At 38.9% G+C, this 21,574-nt stretch overlaps 1 protein-coding gene and 1 pseudogene across 1 annotated transcript; one reads left to right on the top strand and one right to left on the bottom strand.

Moving 5' to 3' along the window:
* The first annotated feature begins 949 nt into the window (after positions 1–949).
* LOC123910861 lies at positions 950–3,564 on the top strand (annotated as a pseudogene).
* Positions 3,565–8,334: 4,770 nt separating this feature from the next.
* On the bottom strand, positions 8,335–19,825 carry LOC123905295 (the record flags this gene model as incomplete). Its single annotated transcript, XM_045954904.1, has 3 exons — positions 8,335–8,382; positions 8,672–8,761; positions 18,683–19,825. Coding segments are annotated over 3 exons (1,281 nt in total), but the record flags the coding sequence as incomplete, so codon positions are not given.
* Between the last annotated feature and the right edge of the window lie 1,749 nt (positions 19,826–21,574).

Genomic DNA, 21,574 nt, shown 5'->3' with positions numbered 1-21,574 from the left:
TCAGATCTACTAAGTTGAAGAACAGATCTATCATTTTTCACCTTGAGAAAATTGACCTCTTTCTTTTCCGGTCATTGAGCATATGGAAGTTGTTGGAAGAATTGTTGGAACAGATCTGAAAATTCATGTTAATTATTAATGTTGAAGAACAAACTTGCTAATTTTTAGATCTATTATGAAGCAATTTGGAAGAAACCGGAGAATCTGCTTTCAATTTGCGTAAAAAAAGAATTTGCATTCAATTTTTTTTTTTAAATTACTAGGGAGTTACTGGCGGCTTGGACCGCCTATAATGAGTCGATGTGGAGCTTTTCACTTTGTGGCGGTTTGGACCGTCAATAAATTTACCGGCGAGTTATTTATTGACGGAGTCTGGCCGCCAATAAATTTGGCCATTTTCATTATTTTCTGGCGGTTTTTCCCACTTTTTCAGGGTTTATGGCCCTCAATAAATGGTCTTTTTCTTGTAGTGATTTGGGACGGAAGGAGTAAATGTAAAAATTGTAGTTCAACTGTCAAAATATAAAATTATTAAGTCGAACGTCATAATCGGGATTCAAACTTAAATTCCTCAACTTTATATATGTTGAGTTTTTAATGGTTGTTATTTCGTCTATATAAAAAAATGTATCAATTATTAAAAATTATGTATTTAACATCTTAAAAATTTAAATTTTAGTTTTTTCAACCTAAAACTTTTGTGTGTGATTTTTTTTTTTTTTTTTTCATTTTCATTCTTAAGACATTTATCACCAAAATACATAAAAACATAAAGAAAAGGAACTTGTTACTTTTCTACTCGGAAGCAATGGTAGCGTAGAGAAAAGTAAACAAATGTCGGGTGAGACCATAAATATTTTGTCTTGTCCCCCCAAATGTCCTATGTGCTTTTTCTTATAGGATGGAAAATGCTAAACAGTGCTCCCGGGGCACTAGTTAAGAATACAAATATAGAAGTTTTATCTCGTAAATTGTGCTTTCAATGTTTTAATGAAGTGAAAAGTTATTCTCTCTCATCATTAACTTTATCATTTGTTTTTTTTTTAGTATGTTTAACTAGTGCCCCAGGACTACGTTTAGCATGACCCTTTCTTATATATCACTTTCACTCACTCCTTTGTTGGACTCAATATCAATACACACTACTAACTCACCATCTCAAAATGAAAATTCATTTCATCTTCTTGTTCTTGTCACTCTCTTTTTTCCATGTAAGAAACACCACAAAATCCATGAATCTCATTTTCACACTTGATTAATTAAATTGCATTGCATATTTCCTTTCCTTTCCTAAGTTATGATTATTTTCCTACATGTACTATGTGTCATTAAATATTTCTTAATTTTGTACAAATGCAGGTTTTTGTAGCAACCATTGGTGAAACACAAGAATATTCTCTCAAACAAAAGACAAACCCTTTCAGTCCCAAAGCATCACTCATTCGTTACTGGAACACAAAAATCTCTAACAAACTTCCAATCCCTGATTTCCTTCTCTCTAAAGCTTCCCCTCTCACACCACACCAATACGCAAATCTCATAAATCTCCTAAAACAAAAATCATCTTCTTCAAATCCCCACCGTTCGCTATGCTCCACACCATACTTATTCTGCTCCTTCGACCACCCAAACACACTCCACCAATCCACAAAAACCACAAAAAACGACTCCAACTTCGCCATCTACTCAAACAAACGATTTGCAAACTACGGCTCAGCTCGACTCGGTGGAGTTGACTCGTTCAAAAACTATTCAAACGGGTTAAACACAAACAACGACTCGTTCAAGAAATACAGCACAATCGCAACTCGTCACGGTGGAGAATTCAACAACTACGTAGAAAACGGCAACGTAGCTAACACTAATTTCACTAACTATGGTTCCGGTTCAACTTCCGGTACCGGAGAATTCAAAAGCTACGATAAACTCGTACGATAAACTCGTCAATGTTCCGAATCTCGGTTTCACTGCCTACGACTCTGCCGCTAACAACCACAAACTCTCGTTCTCAAGCTACGACAATGAAACAAATTCTGGATCGCAATCGTTTAACAGTTACGGAAAACGCGTTCGTAGCGGTAATAGCGATTTCATCAATTACGCTGCTGACTCCAACATTCTTCAATCAACGTTCACTGGTTACGGTGAATTAGGAACCGGAGCTGCCAACGATTCATTCAGATCGTACAGTTTCAACGGTAATAATCCCCGGAGCAGCTTCAAAACTTACGGCGCCGCCTCCGTTTCTGGTACCGATACTTTTGTCAGTTATAGGAACCGCGCTAACGTTGGCGATGATTCGTTTCAAAGCTACGGTTCAAAATCAAAATCTGGTGCTACGTCGTTTACGAACTATGGACAATCGTTTAACGAAGGAAACGACACTTTCACTGAATATGGAAAAGGAGCTTCGGGTAAAACCGCGTTTGGATTCAAAACTTATGGGTTAGGACGCGCGTTCAAAGGCTACAACAAAAACGGCGTGTCGTTTTCAGCATATAACAATTTCAGCATGCTCAGTGGCAAAATGGTAAAGAAATTTATTGAGCCGGGTAGATTTTTCAGAGAATCGATTTTAAAGGAAGGAAATGTGATGGTGATGCCAGACATTAGAGACAAAATGCTTTCAAGGACGTTTTTGCCCCTATCAATTTCATCGAAATTACCGTTCTCGTCCTCAAGTTTGGACGATATAAAAGAAGTGTTTCACGCGCGGGAAGGTTCCGCGACAGAGCGCGTGATAATTAACGCACTTGGAGAATGCGAGAGAGCACCGAGTGTAGGAGAAACAAAACGGTGCGTTGGTTCAGCTGAGGGCATGATTGAGTTTGCAGTTTATGTATTGGGTCCCAATGTGGTTGTGAAAACAACTGAAAATGTGAACGGGTCAAAAGGAACGGTGATGATTGGAAAAGTACACGTAATGGACGGTGGAAAAGTGACCAAATCGGTTTCATGTCATCAGAGTTTGTACCCTTACTTACTGTATTATTGTCACTCTATTCCTAAAGTGAGAGTCTATGAAACTGAAATTCTTGACCTGGACACTAAGTCAAAGATTAATCATGGAGTTGCCATCTGTCATATTGACACGTCATCATGGGGTCCAGAACATGGTGCTTTCTCAGCGTTGGGGTCGGGTCCTGGAAAAATTGAGGTTTGTCATTGGATTTTTGAGAATGACATGAAGTGGACCATTGCTACTTGAGGGAGGAAATCTTTCATACAGTTATTACAAGAATGCATTTGTTGTCATGCGTAACCAAGTTGTTGTTTTTTATTTTTTGAGTTTTGGAATTCTATTTATGATTCTACCTTGTGTCGTGTTGTTGAGTGGTTTGAATCTCTGATAGGCGTGACTTATATGATGGCTCATGACATTTTAATACTCCAGTAGTACTACTATTACTTTTGAATTTTCTTTTGCCTATGAGAAATTTATTTATTATATGAGTCCTTGTTGTATAGTGATAAGAAGTAGCTGAAATTGAACAATGAATTGTTAATTAAGGTTGAAATTGATAGTGTATGTAAATACTCTAATGCTCAAGTCAGTATAAAAATGTAGAATGAGAGATTTTATGATTTTAATTGCATACATTAAGGTGTTTTCCGTAGACAACCTTTTTAGAGAGGGAATATTGAGACAGTTGGAGCTTGAAGGTAGGCTGTCACGGAGTGACTCAAATCAAATGTTGCAAGGCGTTACGATATAGGGTCTAATGTCGATCGTTGAAACTGGAGAAATTAAGAGCTTTTCGGATTGGGCCACTTCGACATTTTATCTCTAGACTTTTGTGCTTATGGGATAGGGTCGACATGACGAGCATGTGTAACACCCAAACCCCTTAAAACGTATTTATTAAATATAAATAAATAAAACACTTAAGAAAATTTAGGCGTCACGTGTTAATAATACAAACCACGGCATAATTTAAAATCATGCTAGCACAGCGGAATTAAAAGCGAATAATTAACATAGTGCATATCATACAATAGTCATAATTGTTCACACAATATCCCTAGGCTCTAGGCCATATCAACAAAGGATATTATGTTTACAACTCAAAAGATAGGATTAGCAAAGTCTAATATGCCATCACGGGCTTAATACAATTCAAACGAATAACCCGACCGGTAAAACCTAATCAGAGCAATTCTATACAACCCATCAAAAGAGATATACAAAATATATCTAAAGGAGTAGTCTAGGCTAAACTCCTCACCAAAAAGTGTACTACACGAGCACGAGCAACCTCTAACTCTGATCGGGATCCTCAACCTGAGAACCTGAACCCCCAACGGTCCAGCACATAACACAAAGCATGAGAGTTAGATCACATAATCAAAATATAAGTGCAAGTAAAAGGTACTTAAACACTCCATCAACAACAACAAGCATATTCATAATTTATAAACATGCATCACCATTAACTACTCAATTACAAGTTCTAAACATGTATAATCAAGTACCAAATAATCAATCTACAATTCATTATACTTAGCCAAATTATATGTCACATATCACTTATCAAGTAATGCACACATATAGCCTAATGCAACTCTAATGCTTCAACTTCATGAATGTCAATCCTAGACATTACTAATGCATGTGGTACCATCTTCTTTATTAGAGTATCTCACCTCTAATATCCTTCTTTATCGGATAAATATAATCCGATATACTTCTTTATTGGAATATCCAATATCCTATTTAATTCATGAATGCATGTATATGTGTTCATGAATTCACTCACAAATAATTAGCATAAGCTCTTCATTTATTATGTGGAACACTATCCAACATACTTCATTATTAAGATTTAACAAAACCTTAATATTCTTCATTTATTACTTCACACATGATTAACAATCTTCAACGAATAGCAATGAGCATTATAAGCATCAACAAGCATTAATAATCATGCAAGAGTATCATTAAACCAAGTTACAATTGCCTACAAGTACTGTAAAACATCAACAAAAAGTTGCAGAAACAGAGGCCTTCGCTAAGCGAAGGCTTAGCGAGACATGGCGAACCTCACCAGTAAGTCACCTGCTCATGGCGAGCATTGGCGAGCTTCAGCGAACTATTCGCTGAGCGAAGGCTTAGCGAGCCTACGCGAACAATGCCAGAGACACACCTGCTCGTGGCGAGCTTCAGCGAGCTGTGGCGAGCTGCTCGCCACACGTTCGCTGAGCGAACCCTTCCTGTCAGGACAGTTCAAAACTTGCGATTTCTACCTCAAATCACCCAAAAATCCCATTTTTCATGTTATAAATCCCAAAAGAGTTTGTATTCACACATAACAAACATAGATAGACACAAAAGGACAGTCCATTTCTCAGATCTACCTCTTAAACATCGAAAAAGTAAGGATTGACACTTTTTCATCAAAACTCTCAAGAACACAAAGTTCTTGAGTTTAATCTGTTATAAAACTCGTTTTTATCCATTATTTTCGTTCATTAATCATGTTAAAAGCATGTTAAACATATTAAGAACCTTAGGAACGAATTCCATCAAGAAAATCCGATCTAAGCTAAAACGAAAATGGGGTGGAGGAAGTTCGGGTGAGGAGAAATCGACATTCTCCCCTTCCTCGAGTCACCCACGATTAAGGAATCTACTCTCATACCTGGATTCGAAGAAAATACGAAGATTTGATCTTGATTCTCCTCACTTCCTTTGCCCTAGCTCTTGAGCTCTCTTCTCTCTCCAACTTGTCAAGAACAAGAACAAATGAAATGTTCCCTCATGACTTGGCCATATGGCCGCCCCACTCATGCTCACAAGGCCCATTGGGCCTCAAGCCCATTGGCTTGGCCCAATTCACGTTAACTCTCACTACTCGCCTAATAACTAAAGTACTCGATAAATAACTCTAGTTATTAACTTAATTAAAATGTCACATTAAATAAAATATTTTAACTCATTAAAATTAATAATATGAAAATTGGGTCGTTACAACTCTACCCTCCTTAAAGAATTTTCGCCCTCGAAAATTACCTGGAAATAACTCTGGATACGAACTCATCATCTTGCTCTCCAATTCCCAAGTCGCATTCTCACCAGCGGGTCCTCCCCATACCACCTTCACCGAGGCGATATCCTTATTTCTCAACCTCTTCACTTCTCTACCTTCGATCCTCAAAGGCACAGTCTCGACCGTTAAGTCGTCCCTCACTTGAACATCATCCGATTCAATCACATGTGACGGGTCTCTTACATATTTCCTCAATTGTGACACGTGAAACACATCGTGCAAATTCGCCAATGATGGCGGTAAAGCAATCCTATACGCCACTTTCCCCACTCTTTTCAAAATCTGATAAGGACCAATAAACTTCGACGTCAACTTCCTCGACTTCAAAGCACGTCCAATTCCGGTAGTCGATGTAACTCTTAAGAAAACATGATCACCTTCTTGAAATTCAATGTCTTTCCTCCTCTTGTCGTGATAACTCTTTTGACGACTCTGAGACGCTTTCATCTTCTCTCGAATCATTCTAATCTTTTCCGTAGTCTCTTGTACAATCTCCGGACCAAGAATCACACTCTCTCCGGATTCAAACCAACAAAGCGGTGTTCTACACCTCCTTCCATACAAAGCCTCAAAAGGTGCCATTCCGATACTTGAATGAAAACTATTATTGTACGTGAACTCGATCAACGGCAAACACGAATCCCAACTTACTCCTTGCTCCAAAACACAAGCTCTCAACAAATCTTCCAAAGATTGTATCGTCCTTTCCGATTGGCCATCCGTTTGAGGATGATAAGCCGAACTCAACCTCAACTTAGTCCCTAAAGCCTCTTGTAAACTTTCCCAAAATCTCGAAGTGAACCTCGGATCTCGATCTGAAACAATACTCGACGGAATACCATGCAACTTCACAATTTGCTCCACATAGATCTCGGCCAACTTAGGCACCAAGGTACCTTTCTTAATAGCAATAAAATGCGCACACTTCGTCAAACGATCTACTACCACCCAAATCACTTCATAACCTTTAGTAGTCTTGGGTAAACCTCCCACAAAATCCATCGCAATACTATCCCACTTCCATTCCGGTATAAACAAAGGTTGCAACAAACCAGACGGTTTCTGATGTTCTATCTTCGACTTCTGACAAACTAGGCAAGCATAAACAAACTCAGAAATTTGCCTCTTCATTCCTGGCCACCAAAATAACTTCTTCAAATCTAGATACATCTTGGTTACTCCAGGGTGAATGCTCATTCCACTCCTATGACCTTCTTCCAAAATCATCTTCTTTATCTCGGGCACATCGGGCACGCACACTCTTCCATGAAATCTCACAACTCGATTCTCGTCAACTTTGAAATTAGCTTCTTTTCCTTCCTCAACTACTATTGCCAACTTCTCCATTAACTTCTTATCCGTCTTTTGACATTCTTTGATATTCTCTAGAAAAGGATTCGTCAACTTCAACATTCCTAATTTCACACTCTTAGGAGTCACTTCACACACTAGACTCAAATCTCGGAATTCTTCAATCAACTCCAGCTCTTTCACCATTAGTGATGACATGTGCAACGATTTCCTACTCAACGCATCGGCCACCACATTAGCCTTATCGGGGTGATAACTCAAATCAAAGTCATAATCCTTCAAAAATTCGAGCCATCTTCTTTGTCTCATATTCAACTCCTTCTGATCGAATAGATACTTCAAACTCTTGTGATCACTAAAGACTTCAAACTTCGATCCATACAAGTAATGCCTCCATACTTTCAATGAAAACACAACTGTGGCTAACTCAAGATCGTGTGTCGGATAGTTCCTCTCGTGAACCTTCAGTTGTCTCGACGCATACGCTACCACTTGACCTTTTTGCATAAGCACACCTCCTAGTCCCATCTTCGAAGCATCACAATACACGACGAAAGATTCGTTAGCATCCGGTAAAATCAACACAGGCGCGGTAGTCAACCTCTTCTTAAGCTCTTGAAAACTTTCCTCGCACTTCCCATCCCAAACAAACGCTTGATCCTTCCGAGTCAACTGCGTCAAAGGCAAAGCCAACTTCGAAAATCCCTCAATGAACCTCCTATAATAACTAGCCAATCCAAGAAAACTTCTTATCTCTGAAACAGACTCCGGCGTTCCCCATTGCAATACGGCATCAACTTTCGCTGGGTCAACCGCTATTCCTCCACTTGAAATCACATGACCAAGAAAACTTACTTCTTTCAACCAAAATTCACACTTCGACAATTTGGCATACAACTTCTTCTCCTTCAAAACTTGTAAAACAATCCGCAAATGCTCCTTATGTTCCTCTTCGGACTTTGAGTAAACCAAAATATCATCGATGAATACCACGACAAACTTGTCCAAGAATGAATGAAAAATCCTATTCATGTACTCCATAAAAACACCAGGTGCATTGGTCACACCAAAAGGCATCACCGAATATTCATAATGACCATACCTCGTCCTAAAAGCAGTCTTTGGTATATCTTCCGTTTTCACTCTAATCTGATGGTATCCGGATCTCAAATCAATCTTACTAAACACGCAAGCTCCAACCATTGATCCATTAAATCATCTATCCTCGGAAGTGGATACTTATTCTTGATCGTCACTTTGTTCAACTGTCGGTAGTCAATACACAACCTCATACTCCCTTCTTTCTTCTTAACCAACAACACCGGTGCACCCCACGGTGATACACTAGGTCGAATAAACTTCTTCTCAAGTAGTTCCTCTAGTTGCTTCTTCAACTCATTCAACTCTGTTGGATATTTGAATTGGCTTAATTTTGCTAAAACAAATATACTAACAAGATGTTGGAAAACATGTTACAACATCATATTTATTCAAGGAAATCTCGCGCATTTATGAGAGCATCTGCTATTTATGGAAATCCACTTAAAGAGCACGCTCAATGGAGATTTGATCTGATCAGGAGCTTTAAGGATAAGACAAACTTAATGGAATAGCTGGATGACTTATCCTATCATATAAAGTCCTTTAAACACTTTTGGAAAGTCTTGATATATCCTTAATGAAGATCAAAAGAAAATCAGATCACCTTTTATGAGCTACAAGGAGCGTCCTATCAGTAATGAAGAAAGAGGAGCGTGCTAGATCATTATATATACGAAGACCAAGCTCAAGACTAAGTATCTCATTGAAAAATATTAGTTCACATATTGAGTCTTTGTTAAGTCTTTTATTATTTGATTGTAATTCTTACTTGTGGATTCTATAACACGAGTTAAGAAGTAAGTTTATTAGTTTAAGGTTGCTCCTAAGCTTTGAAGTACGGAGTTTACCGTGTGTGATTCACTTGAAGCTTTTAAGCAAAAGTGAAGTGTTGTCTTGACAAGTTGTCATCACATCTTTCCCAACATTGTATAATCAACACAGGTTGTGTTGTGTGAGTGGAAGTGAGATGGGATCTCATGTCTAGGAGTTCCTAGGCAGAAGTTGCATGAGTAGTATCGAGGTTATAAGGCGTAAACCAGGGGTTTGCTGGAGGTCTTAGTTTAAGGCGTAAATCCTAGGGTTTGCTGGAGGTCTTAGTAACTAGAGCTATTAGTGGATTTCCTTCCTGGATTGGTATCCCCCAGAGTAGGCAGTTGGCTGAACTGGGTTAACAATTACTTGTGCACTTTATTTATTTTCTGTCAGTATTTTATATGTAAGATGTGCCAACAATAGAAACAACATTATTCATAAAGTAGTTGTTGGGACATCTACGGTAACATCATTCTAGTGATACCAGAATTTCAATTGGCATCAGAGCAGACACCCTGTTCTGTTATTTTGGGTGAGCTCCAGGGAGAGTACTTTCTGGTACAATGGATAAAGAAGGAGGGTCAGTGTCTAAACCCCCCTACTGACAGGTCCTGAGAACTATGATTATTGGAAATCTAAAATGGAGGCTTTCATAAAATCAATTGACAGCAGGACATGGAAGGCTGTGTTACGTGGATGGGAACCACCAATGGTTCTTGACAAAGATGGCAATAAAACTGATGTCAAGAAGCCAAATGATGAATGGACTAAAGATGAGGATGATCTGGCACTTGGCAACTCCAAAGCCTTGTATGCTATTTTTAATGGTGTGGATGCAAACATGTTCAGGCTTGTTAAGAGATGTATTACTGCTAAACATGCCTGGGAAGTTCTGAGAAAAGCTCATGAAGGAACATCAAAAGTTAAACTATCTAAACTTCAGATGCTCAAAACCAATTTTGAGAATCTCAGAATGAAGGAGGAAGAAACCATTCATGACTTTCAGATGAATGTGCTTGATTTTGCAAATTCGTTTGATGCACTTGGAAAACCTATCTCAGATGAGGAGCTAGTTGGAAAAATACTCAGATCTTTGCCTAAAAGATTTGATATGAAGGTGACAGCTATTGAGGAGGCTCATGATCTTTCAAGTCTAAATTTAGATGAACTCATAGGATCACTTCAGACCTATGAAATTGGCCTAAACAGGAGAAATGAAAAGAAAGATAAGAATCTAGCTTTTGCTTCAAAAAGTGCTGCTGATGACTTACAAATTGAATCTGAAGGTGAAGAAAGCTTAGCTGAATCTATGGCTATGCTTGGAAGACAGTTCAACAAGTTGATGAAGAAAGTAGATCAAAGGCACAAGCCAAATGGTCGACTCAACAACAACAAACAGTCCAGCTCTCAGAAAAAGACAAATGAAGATGAAAGAGGAGTGAAATGCCATGAATGTGAAGGTTTTGGACATATCAGACCTGAATGTCCAACCTTTCTAAAAAGGCAAAAGAAAAGTCTTGTGGTTTCATGGTCTGATACAGATTCAGAGGAGGAAGAATCTGCCAAATTTGTTAATGCTTTAACAGGAGTTTGTGAATCTGACTCAGAATCATGTGATGAGGAGGTAACTTATGAGGAACTAGCTGCTACTTATAAAGATCTTCATACTAGAAGTATAGAAGTTTGCAAAGCATTAGAGAAACAAAAGAAGATCAATGGTAAACTACAAGCTGAGAAAAATGACTTACTCATAAACATTGATAATCTCAATGCTAAGGTTGAAGATCAGAGTAGTCAAATTCAACAGCTGGAAATGGAGAAGTCTAACCTCCTGCGTAAAGTTGCTGAACAGAATGAAGAAGTAACCAAATTAAATGCTGATTTAGATCAAGTCACTAAAGTGGCTAAAATGATGACCAAAGGTACTGATGCCTTTGAGGAAATGTTACAGAGACAAAACTATGGGAAACCTAAGCCCATTGGTTTTGAACATGAAAGAGTAAAGCAGCAGATGAAGTTCAACAATGCTACTATACATACTCCAATCAGCAGCACGTTTGTGTCAGGAGGATTGTCGCAACATCTGATGGGACATTCTATGCCCAGGTTCTATAACTGGACATGTCATCATTGTGGCAGGAAAGGACACATTAGGCCTTTCTGCTATAGGCTGCACGGATATCCAAGGAGAGTTCATCAAGAATTCTATACTCCTGTCCTTCCTAATGTTACGACAAGACAGGAATGGAGAGAAAAGAAGAAGATCACAGGTCTAATAGCTCATACATCCTTGAGAGCGTCTTCAAGAGAAACCTGGTACTTTGATAGTGGCTGTTCTAGACACATGACAGGTGTTGAACATTATCTTGAAGACTTGAAGTCATATGCTACCAGTTTTGTAACCTTTGGAGATGGAGCTAAAGGGGAGATCAAGGGAGTTGGTAAACTTGCAAACCATGGCTTACCAAAGCTAGATAATGTGCTGCTTGTAAAAGGGCTTAAAGCAAATCTAATCAGCATAAGCCAACTTTGTGATCAAGGCATGAAAGTTAACTTCACGAAAGCTGAATGTCTAGTTACAAATGAGCAAGGAGAGTTGTTAATGAAAGGAGTAAGGTCAAGAGACAACTGCTATCTCTGGATCCCTAAAGAAGAAGATGTAGCAACATGTTTTATTAGCAAAGAAGATGAGGTAAAGTTGTGGCACCAAAAACTTGGCCACCTGCACCTTAAAGGCATGAAGAAGGCAATAGCTAAAGAGGCTATCAGAGGACTTCCAAAGCTCAAAATAGAAGAAGGAAGTATATGTGGAGAATGTCAAATAGGGAAGCAGACAAAGATGTCGCATCCAAAGTTGCAACATCTGACCACAACAAGGGTTCTAGAATTACTGCACATAGACCTGATGGGGCCAATGCAAGTAGAGAGCCTTGGAGGAAAAAGGTATGCATTTGTCATGGTAGATGATTTTTCAAGGTTCACATGGATTGAATTTCTAAAAGACAAATCTGAAAGTTTTGATACATTCAAAGAACTTTGTCTTCAACTCCAAAGAGAAAGGAACTCTGCTATTGTTAGGATACGAAGTGATCATGGTAAAGAGTTTGAGAATGCAAGCTTTCTTGAATTCTGCATCTCTGAAGGAATCAAGCATGAATTCTCAGCTCCTATCACACCTCAACAAAATGGTGTTGTTGAGAGGAAGAACAGGACAATACAAGAGTCAGCCAGAGTGATGTTGCATGCAAAACATCTTCCATATCAATTCTGGGCTGAGGCTATGCATACTGCTTGTTATATTCACAATCGTGTCACACTCAGAACTGGAACTTCTACTACACTATATGAACTGTGGAAAGGCAGAAAACCAACTGTCAAACACTTTCATGTGTTTGGAAGTAAGTGCTATATCCTATCTGATAGAGAGCACAGAAGAAAAATGGATCCTAAAAGTGAAGAAGGATTGTTTCTTGGGTACTCAACAAACAACAGGGCTTACAGAGTTTACAACCAGAGAACTAAGGTAATAGTAGAATCTATCAATGTTGTGATAGATGATTTGACATCTGCTAAAACATCTGATACTGAAGATGATGTTGCAACAACTTTGCCAACATCTGAAGAAGCTGTAGCAGAAAAGGAATCAGATTCAGATGATGAATCAACCATTCCTACACCTCGCCCTGTGAGCAAAGTTCCTTCAATAAGAATACAGAAGAACCATCCCAAGGATCTCATCATAGGAAATCCTAACCAGGGAATTGCTACAAGAAGAACAAATGAAGTGGTTACTAATTCATGTTTTGTCTCAAAGGTTGAGCCTAAAAATGTAAAAGAGGCTCTCACTGATGAGTTCTGGATAGAAGCCATGCAAGATGAATTAACTCAGTTTAGGAGAAGTGATGTGTGGGATCTTGTTCCTAGACCCAATGATGTTAATGTCATAGGCACAAAATGGGTGTTCAAGAACAAGTCAGATGAAAATGGTGTTGTAACAAGAAACAAGGCAAGGCTAGTGGCTCAAGGGTACACTCAGGTTGAAGGACTTGACTTTGATGAAACATTTGCGCCAGTTGCAAGACTGGAATCTATTAGGCTACTTCTTGGTATAGCATGCATCTTCAAATTTAAGCTGTACCAAATGGATGTCAAGAGTGCCTTCCTTAATGGGTACTTACATGAAGAAGTTTATGTGGAGCAGCCAAAAGGTTTTGTAGATCCTGCTAATCCTGATCATGTGTACAAGCTGAAGAAGGCTCTTTATGGACTGAAACAGGCTCCAAGGGCCTGGTATGAAAGGCTGACAAATTTTCTCGTTAGTCAAGGATACAGAAAAGGAGGTCATGACAAAACCTTGTTTGTTAAAGGACAAGAAGAGAAGCTGATGATTGCCCAGATTTATGTTGATGACATAGTATTTGGTGGAATGTCTGAAAAGATGGTGCAACATTTTGTACAACAAATGCAATCAGAGTTTGAAATGAGTTTGGTGGGTGAGCTGACATATTTTCTTGGTTTGCAAGTAAAACAAATGGAAGACACCATATTTGTCTCTCAAAGCAAGTATGCAAAGAACATGCTCAAAAAGTTTGGAATGGACACTGCAGCACACAAGAGAACACCAGCTGCTACTCATCTAAAGTTAACCAAAGATGAAAATGGCATTGATGTTGATCAAAGCCTATACAGGAGCATGATTGGCAGTCTATTGTATCTTACAGCTAGTAGACCAGACATCACCTTTGCTGTAGGTGTTTGTGCAAGATATCAAGCCAAGCCAAAGATGAGCCATCTTGTCCAAGTCAAAAGGATTCTGAAGTATATAAAGGGCACCAGTGATTATGGGATTCTGTACTCCCAGACAAAGAATTCAACTTTGATAGGGTATTGTGATGCAGATTGGGCTGGAAGTGCTGATGATAGAAAGAGTACCTCAGGAGGATGTTTCTTTTTGGGTGATAATTTAATCTCATGGTTCAGCAAGAAGCAGAATTGTGTGTCTCTGTCTACTGCAGAGGCTGAATACATAGCTGCAGGAAGCAGTTGTTCCCAACTGATGTGGATGAAACAGATGCTGAAAGAATATAATGTCGACCAAGATATCATGACATTATATTGTGACAACTTGAGTGCAATCAATATATCAAAGAATCCAGTTCAACACTCAAGAACCAAACACATAGACATCAGGCATCATTTCATCAGAGACCTTGTTGAAGAAAATTGTGTGGAACTTAAGCACATTGGTACAAGTGAACAGCTAGCTGACATTTTTACAAAGGCGCTTGATGCTAATCAGTTTGAATTTTTGAGGGGCAAATTGGGAATTTGCCTGCATGAAGAAGCATAGCAGTTACTGCAGTTGTGGCGTGCAAAAGGAAACCGTTTTCTCTCCCATCAATCAATGCACGCTAATTTAGGGAAATCATTACAAACTTCCCTTAAATACATCATCACACGCATTCAATTACTTTTCTTCCAAATTCTAACCTTTGTCTGCAAACCCTATTCTCTCACTTTGCTCATCAAACTCCATCTATCCATCTTCCTAAACCTCAAAAATCGACATCCAAACATGTCTGAATCTTCCCAAACTACAAAGTCCGGTCGTTCTACTCGATCAAAGGCACTAATCATCAAGGACGCCGTCCCTGTTACGACTGTTCGTGCTTCCAAATCCAAAGCTCAAACAAATGTCGCTGAGAAGAAAGGAAAAGAAAAATCTGTTGAGAAAAAGGAAGAAATCATCAAAGTAAGTGATGCTATCTCACCTTTGGGTAATAAATCTAGTAAAGGAAGTTCTAAAAGGAAAAGAAGGGATTACAAATCTAAGTTTTCTCTGTCTATGTCTGATTTGGTGTTTGATTCGAATGTTAACACATCTGAGAAAACATCTGAAACCAACGAAGGAGAATCTCAGAACCCTAAACCTGTGTCTGAAGTTGTTGAAACAATTCCTCCTGCTGGTGACCCTCGCGAAGAAAATTTGGGATCTGACGCTGCAAAGCAAGATCTTAATTCCATGCCTGTTGAAACGGAGATTGAAGACACAAATACAGAAGTTGAGCCTGATATTGCTGATAAATCACCAACTCTTGCTGAAATGGTAACTGAAAAATCAGCCCCTGTGGAAACAGAAGAAGTTGTGATGAAGGATGTTGAGACATCCTTGAGAGAAGATGAAGAAACTGAAACCGCTGAGGAAGAACCTGTGAAGGAAGCTGATGCTGCAAAAGATGTTGAGACAACTGTCACAACATCTGAGACCTCAGATGAAGAGACTGAAATTGCTGATGAAGGAGCTTCTGCTGATGAAGAGGAAACTCAATCTGAAGAGAGCAACCAGTCCATCCCTACAGATGAGCAAGAGGTTGAAGCTGACAAGCCTGCAGAAGCTGAGAAAGAAAAAGATGTAGTAGATGTTGATGATTATGTCACCACCAAGACTGCTGTAAAATCAACTGGTGGTATAACAAAAAGGTTGAGAAGCTGTACAGGGAAGGCTGTGGCCACTGCAAGCAAGACTCCTACACCAAGAGTGAAAACGAAAGGTGTTGGACCTGTAAAAGGTTGGAGCAAAGTTTTCTCCCCTCCCAGCAAGAAGAAGGAAACACTGAAGAGAAAGAAGGAGTCATCTAGTGACTCAGACTATGATGTTGCTGAAGATGTTGCTAACATCTCATCTGCCAACCCTAAGAAGACTACTGTGAAGAAGGCTCCTCAAGGTGTTGAAGAAGCCCCCTGTGATAACATTTCCTTCCATCGTGCTGCCTTTGCACTGAGATGGGACTACATTTACCAAAGGAGATTGGCTGTTGAAAGGGAACTGACCAAAGATGCTCTCAAATGTCAAGACATCTTTGACTACATCAAGGAAGCTGGTCTGATGAAGACAGTCTGTGACTTCAGTCCCTGCTATGAGCTGCTGGTGAAAGAATTTCTTGTAAACATCCCTGAAGAATGTGATAACCCACTGAGCAAGGACTACCACAAAGTTTTTGTCAGAGGTAAATGTATCAATTTTTCTCCTGTTGTGATTAATAATTACTTAGGAAGATCTATAGAACCTAAGGCTGAATTAGAGGTTGCTAATGATGTTGTGAGTGCTGAGATAACTGGTGGTAAGGTTAAGGTCTGGCCTACAAAGAAGCTGATTCCCACGAGTAAATTGAATGTCAAATATGCCATCCTCAATAGGATAGGGTCAACCAATTGGGTACCAACCAAGCATGCAACCAATGTTGCAACCAACCTGGGTAGATTTATATATGCTGTAGGAACCAAGTTTGACTATGACTATGGATCCTTTATTTTTGATCAAACCATTAAGCATATTAGATCAACTGCTGTGAAGATGCCAATAGCATTTCCATCTTTGCTATGTGGAATTATCTTGGCCCAATATCCAGACATTAAGGTTGTGACTGACACACCTAAGAAGAGGGAATCTGGTTTTACTTTTCATCACAAGCTTTTTGGTAATCACAATGTTACTGATCATGTTGGAACATCTGCTGCTGGTGCTGGTGTTATGTCCAAAAAGGAGATTATTGCTGGTTTAAAGATTCAATGTCAGGAAATAGATAAACAGCAGGCTGAGCTTGAGGAAAGGAAGAATGTGTTCTTGAAGATGATTGAAGGATTGGAAGCTGATGAGGTACCTGTGAAAGCTAGTGCAAATGTGGCTGCTACAGGTGATCAAAATAATGCAGATGAGGATGAAGGTTATGCTACTGCTACAGATGAGGATGAAGCCTCTGACAGTAGTGATGATGAATGATTTTGTAATCTGTTTAATGTTTTACTGAACTTTGTTATTTGTTTTTGTGGGTTGTTTTGTGCCCTGGATTTTAGCACCTTCTGAGTGCATGGTCTGTATTTTTAATTCTGCACTTTGGATACTTAACTTTCCTGTTTTGGCACATTTTGTGGCTAAAAAGGGGGAGTAGTACTTTGATTTGTTTGTTTCTGCTACATGTTGTTGTGTCTTTTGTTATGACATGTTGTTAAGTAGCAGTAAGCAAGTATTCAGGGGGAGTAAAATTTCTTTTACCCTGAGATGATGCACAAGCTGATGAAGTCAGGGGGAGTTTTCTACTGAATGGATGCTGCCCTGATTGGACGAACATGTGCTAGAAGATGTGCTCCCATATGTCACAACACCTTTGATGACATATGACATATGATATATGTTTTGCTCTGATACCACGTTTTATTTTGCTCGAGGCTAATTGATGATAACTCCGCTGCTGCTGCCTCTGATGCATATATTTTTCACCTATGTGAAATTTTGTTTAAATGATGCTCTAACATTCCTTCTTTTGTGTGACCATGGTGATTTGAAGGATTGCGCTCTTTATATCTCTCAAAGGTAAAGGCCTGAAATTGTTTTAGCCAAAAATTGCCAAAGGGGGAGATTGTTGGATATTTGAATTGGCTTAATTTTGCTAAAACAAATATACTAACAAGATGTTGGAAAACATGTTACAACATCATATTTATTCAAGGAAATCTCGCGCATTTATGAGAGCATCTGCTATTTATGGAAATCCACTTAAAGAGCACGCTCAATGGAGATTTGATCTGATCAGGAGCTTTAAGGATAAGACAAACTTAATGGAATAGCTGGATGACTTATCCTATCATATAAAGTCCTTTAAACACTTTTGGAAAGTCTTGATATATCCTTAATGAAGATCAAAAGAAAATCAGATCACCTTTTATGAGCTACAAGGAGCATCCTATCAGTAATGAAGAAAGAGGAGCGTGCTAGATCATTATATATACGAAGACCAAGCTCAAGACTAAGTATCTCATTGAAAAATATTAGTTCACATATTGAGTCTTTGTTAAGTCTTTTATTATTTGATTGTAATTCTTACTTGTGGATTCTATAACACGAGTTAAGAAGTAAGTTTATTAGTTTAAGGTTGCTCCTAAGCTTTGAAGTACGGAGTTTACCGTGTGTGATTCACTTGAAGCTTTTAAGCAAAAGTGAAGTGTTGTCTTGACAAGTTGTCATCACATCTTTCCCAACATTGTATAATCAACACAGGTTGTGTTGTGTGAGTGGAAGTGAGATGGGATCTCATGTCTAGGAGTTCCTAGGCAGAAGTTGCATGAGTAGTATCGAGGTTATAAGGCGTAAACCAGGGGTTTGCTGGAGGTCTTAGTTTAAGGCGTAAATCCTAGGGTTTGCTGGAGGTCTTAGTAACTAGAGCTATTAGTGGATTTCCTTCCTGGATTGGTATCCCCCAGAGTAGGCAGTTGGCTGAACTGGGTTAACAATTACTTGTGCACTTTATTTATTTTCTGTCAGTATTTTATATGTAAGATGTGCCAACAATAGAAACAACATTATTCATAAAGTAGTTGTTGGGACATCTACAGTAACATCATTCTAGTGATACCAGAATTTCAAACTCTGACGCTGACATTCGATACGGTGCCATAGATATCGGGCTAGTACCAGGTACCAAATCGATCGTAAACTCTACTTCTCTTTTCGGCGGTACATCTGACACGTCTTCCGGAAATACATCGGGAAATTCACAAACAACCGGTAACTCTTCCATCTTGACTTCACCTTCCATCTTCAAGGATGCAAACAACGCATACACCTCTACAGGTTCCTTCAACGATTCTACTACTTCCTTCTTACTCATCAAATGCAAACTCTCCTCCGGTTTAGGAAACACAACAGTCTTCTCGCAACAATTGATATGGACTCGATTAAATATCAACCAGTTCATACCAAAGATAACATCTATTCCACTAAGTTGGATACACACTAGGTTCATTCCAAAGTGTCTACCAAACACGGTTACGGGACAGTCACGACATACGAGACGAGTAGTTACAGAACCATTAGCAGGAGTTTCTATTTCCATACGACCAGACATTTCAGACACAGGTATACTAAGACGCTTCATGCAATCAACGGATATAAAAGAATGTGTTGCTCCCGTATCAATAATCGCAATTAAAGGAGTGTTATAGATGAAACACATACCTCTAATGAGATTATCTCCCTGATCCGCATCATCTCCACTCAAAGCAAACACCTTTCCCACAGTCTTCTTCGGCTTCTTGCACATAGGACTCTTGTGACCCTCTTCACCACAATTGAAACAAGTCACCTTCACTTGACACACATCCGACTTGTGTCCTAGCCTCCCACAATTGAAACACTTGTCCACCTTCTTTGGGCACTCATAAGACTTATGGCCCAACTCACCACACTTGTAGCATTGTCCACCACCTCTCTTCTTTCCACCACTAGTCTCAACAACCTTCTTCCCCTTGTCACCATAAGGCTTCCCACGGTCTTGACCTTTTCCTCTCTTGTCACTCATGGCCTTGTAGTAGTTAGTCTTGGCCTTTCCATCATCATCACAGATACGACACTTATCCACCAAAGTTGCAAAGTCTCGGATTTGAGAAAATCCGATAAGATGCTTGATGTCCGGGCGCAACCCACTTTCAAACTTGACACACTTGTCATTCTCAGCTTCCACGGTGTTGTAGTGTGGACTAAACGCACATAGCTCCTCAAACTTCACGGAATACTCCGCCACAGACATGTTCCCTTGCTTGAGCTCCATGAACTCCACCACTTTCTTGTTCCTAATATCAGCCGGAAAGTACTTCCTCAAGAACTCTCCCTTGAACATCTCCCAAGTGATTACCACACCACCAACTCCCATCCTCAGCTTAGCATTCTTCCACAACTTGTTAGCTTCCTCACGAAGTACATAAGTACCCAAGGTCAACTTACTCTCCTCGGTACACCTCATAGCCTCAAAGACAATCTCTACTTCCTCTATCCACTTGACAGCAGCCTCCGGAGCATAGCCTCCAGTGAAAAGCTTCGGATTATGCTTCATAAACCGCTCCAACCTCATCTCATCTTCCCTCCCGGGTTGATGATCTCTAGCCACGATGTTGGTCAAAGTAGCTATCGCATCTGCCATCTGATTGTTAGCCCTAGCTGCCATGATCCTGAACAACCAATCAATTCCAAGAACATACTTAGAAAGGTAATATCAACAGTGTTATCTCTACACAAGTTGAATATATGGGCAACTATTCCTAATTGGTTCCACATGAACCGACCTTGCTCTGATACCACTATTGTAACACCCAAACCCCTTAAAACGTATTTATTAAATATAAATAAATAAAACACTTAAGAAAATTTAGGCGTCACGTGTTAATAATACAAACCACGGCATAATTTAAAATCATGCTAGCACAGCGGAATTAAAAGCGAATAATTAACATAGTGCATATCATACAATAGTCATAATTGTTCACACAATATCCCTAGGCTCTAGGCCATATCAACAAAGGATATTATGTTTACAACTCAAAAGATAGGATTAGCAAAGTCTAATATGCCATCACGGGCTTAATACAATTCAAACGAATAACCCGACCGGTAAAACCTAATCAGAGCAATTCTATACAACCCATCAAAAGAGATATACAAAATATATCTAAAGGAGTAGTCTAGGCTAAACTCCTCACCAAAAAGCGTACTACACGAGCACGAGCAGCCTCTAACTCTGATCGGGATCCTCAACCTGAGAACCTGAACCCCCAACGGTCCAGCACATAACACAAAGCATGAGAGTTAGATCACATAATCAAAATATAAGTGCAAGTAAAAGGTACTTAAACACTCCATCAACAACAACAAGCATATTCATAATTTATAAACATGCATCACCATTAACTACTCAATTACAAGTTCTAAACATGTATAATCAAGTACCAAATAATCAATCTACAATTCATTATACTTAGCCAAATTATATGTCACATATCACTTATCAAGTAATGCACACATATAGCCTAATGCAACTCTAATGCTTCAACTTCATGAATGTCAATCCTAGACATTACTAATGCATGTGGTACCATCTTCTTTATTAGAGTATCTCACCTCTAATATCCTTCTTTATCGGATAAATATAATCCGATATACTTCTTTATTGGAATATCCAATATCCTATTTAATTCATGAATGCATGTATATGTGTTCATGAATTCACTCACAAATAATTAGCATAAGCTCTTCATTTATTATGTGGAACACTATCCAACATACTTCATTATTAAGATTTAACAAAACCTTAATATTCTTCATTTATTACTTCACACATGATTAACAATCTTCAACGAATAGCAATGAGCATTATAAGCATCAACAAGCATTAATAATCATGCAAGAGTATCATTAAACCAAGTTACAATTGCCTACAAGTACTGTAAAACATCAACAAAAAGTTGCAGAAACA

The sequence above is a fragment of the Trifolium pratense genome, linkage group LG2 (assembly GCF_020283565.1).
Source record: "Trifolium pratense cultivar HEN17-A07 linkage group LG2, ARS_RC_1.1, whole genome shotgun sequence".
Lineage (NCBI taxonomy): Eukaryota > Viridiplantae > Streptophyta > Magnoliopsida > Fabales > Fabaceae > Trifolium > Trifolium pratense.
The sequence above is the reverse complement of the archived record's forward strand: the minus strand, read 5'-3'. Positions and strand labels throughout refer to the sequence as shown.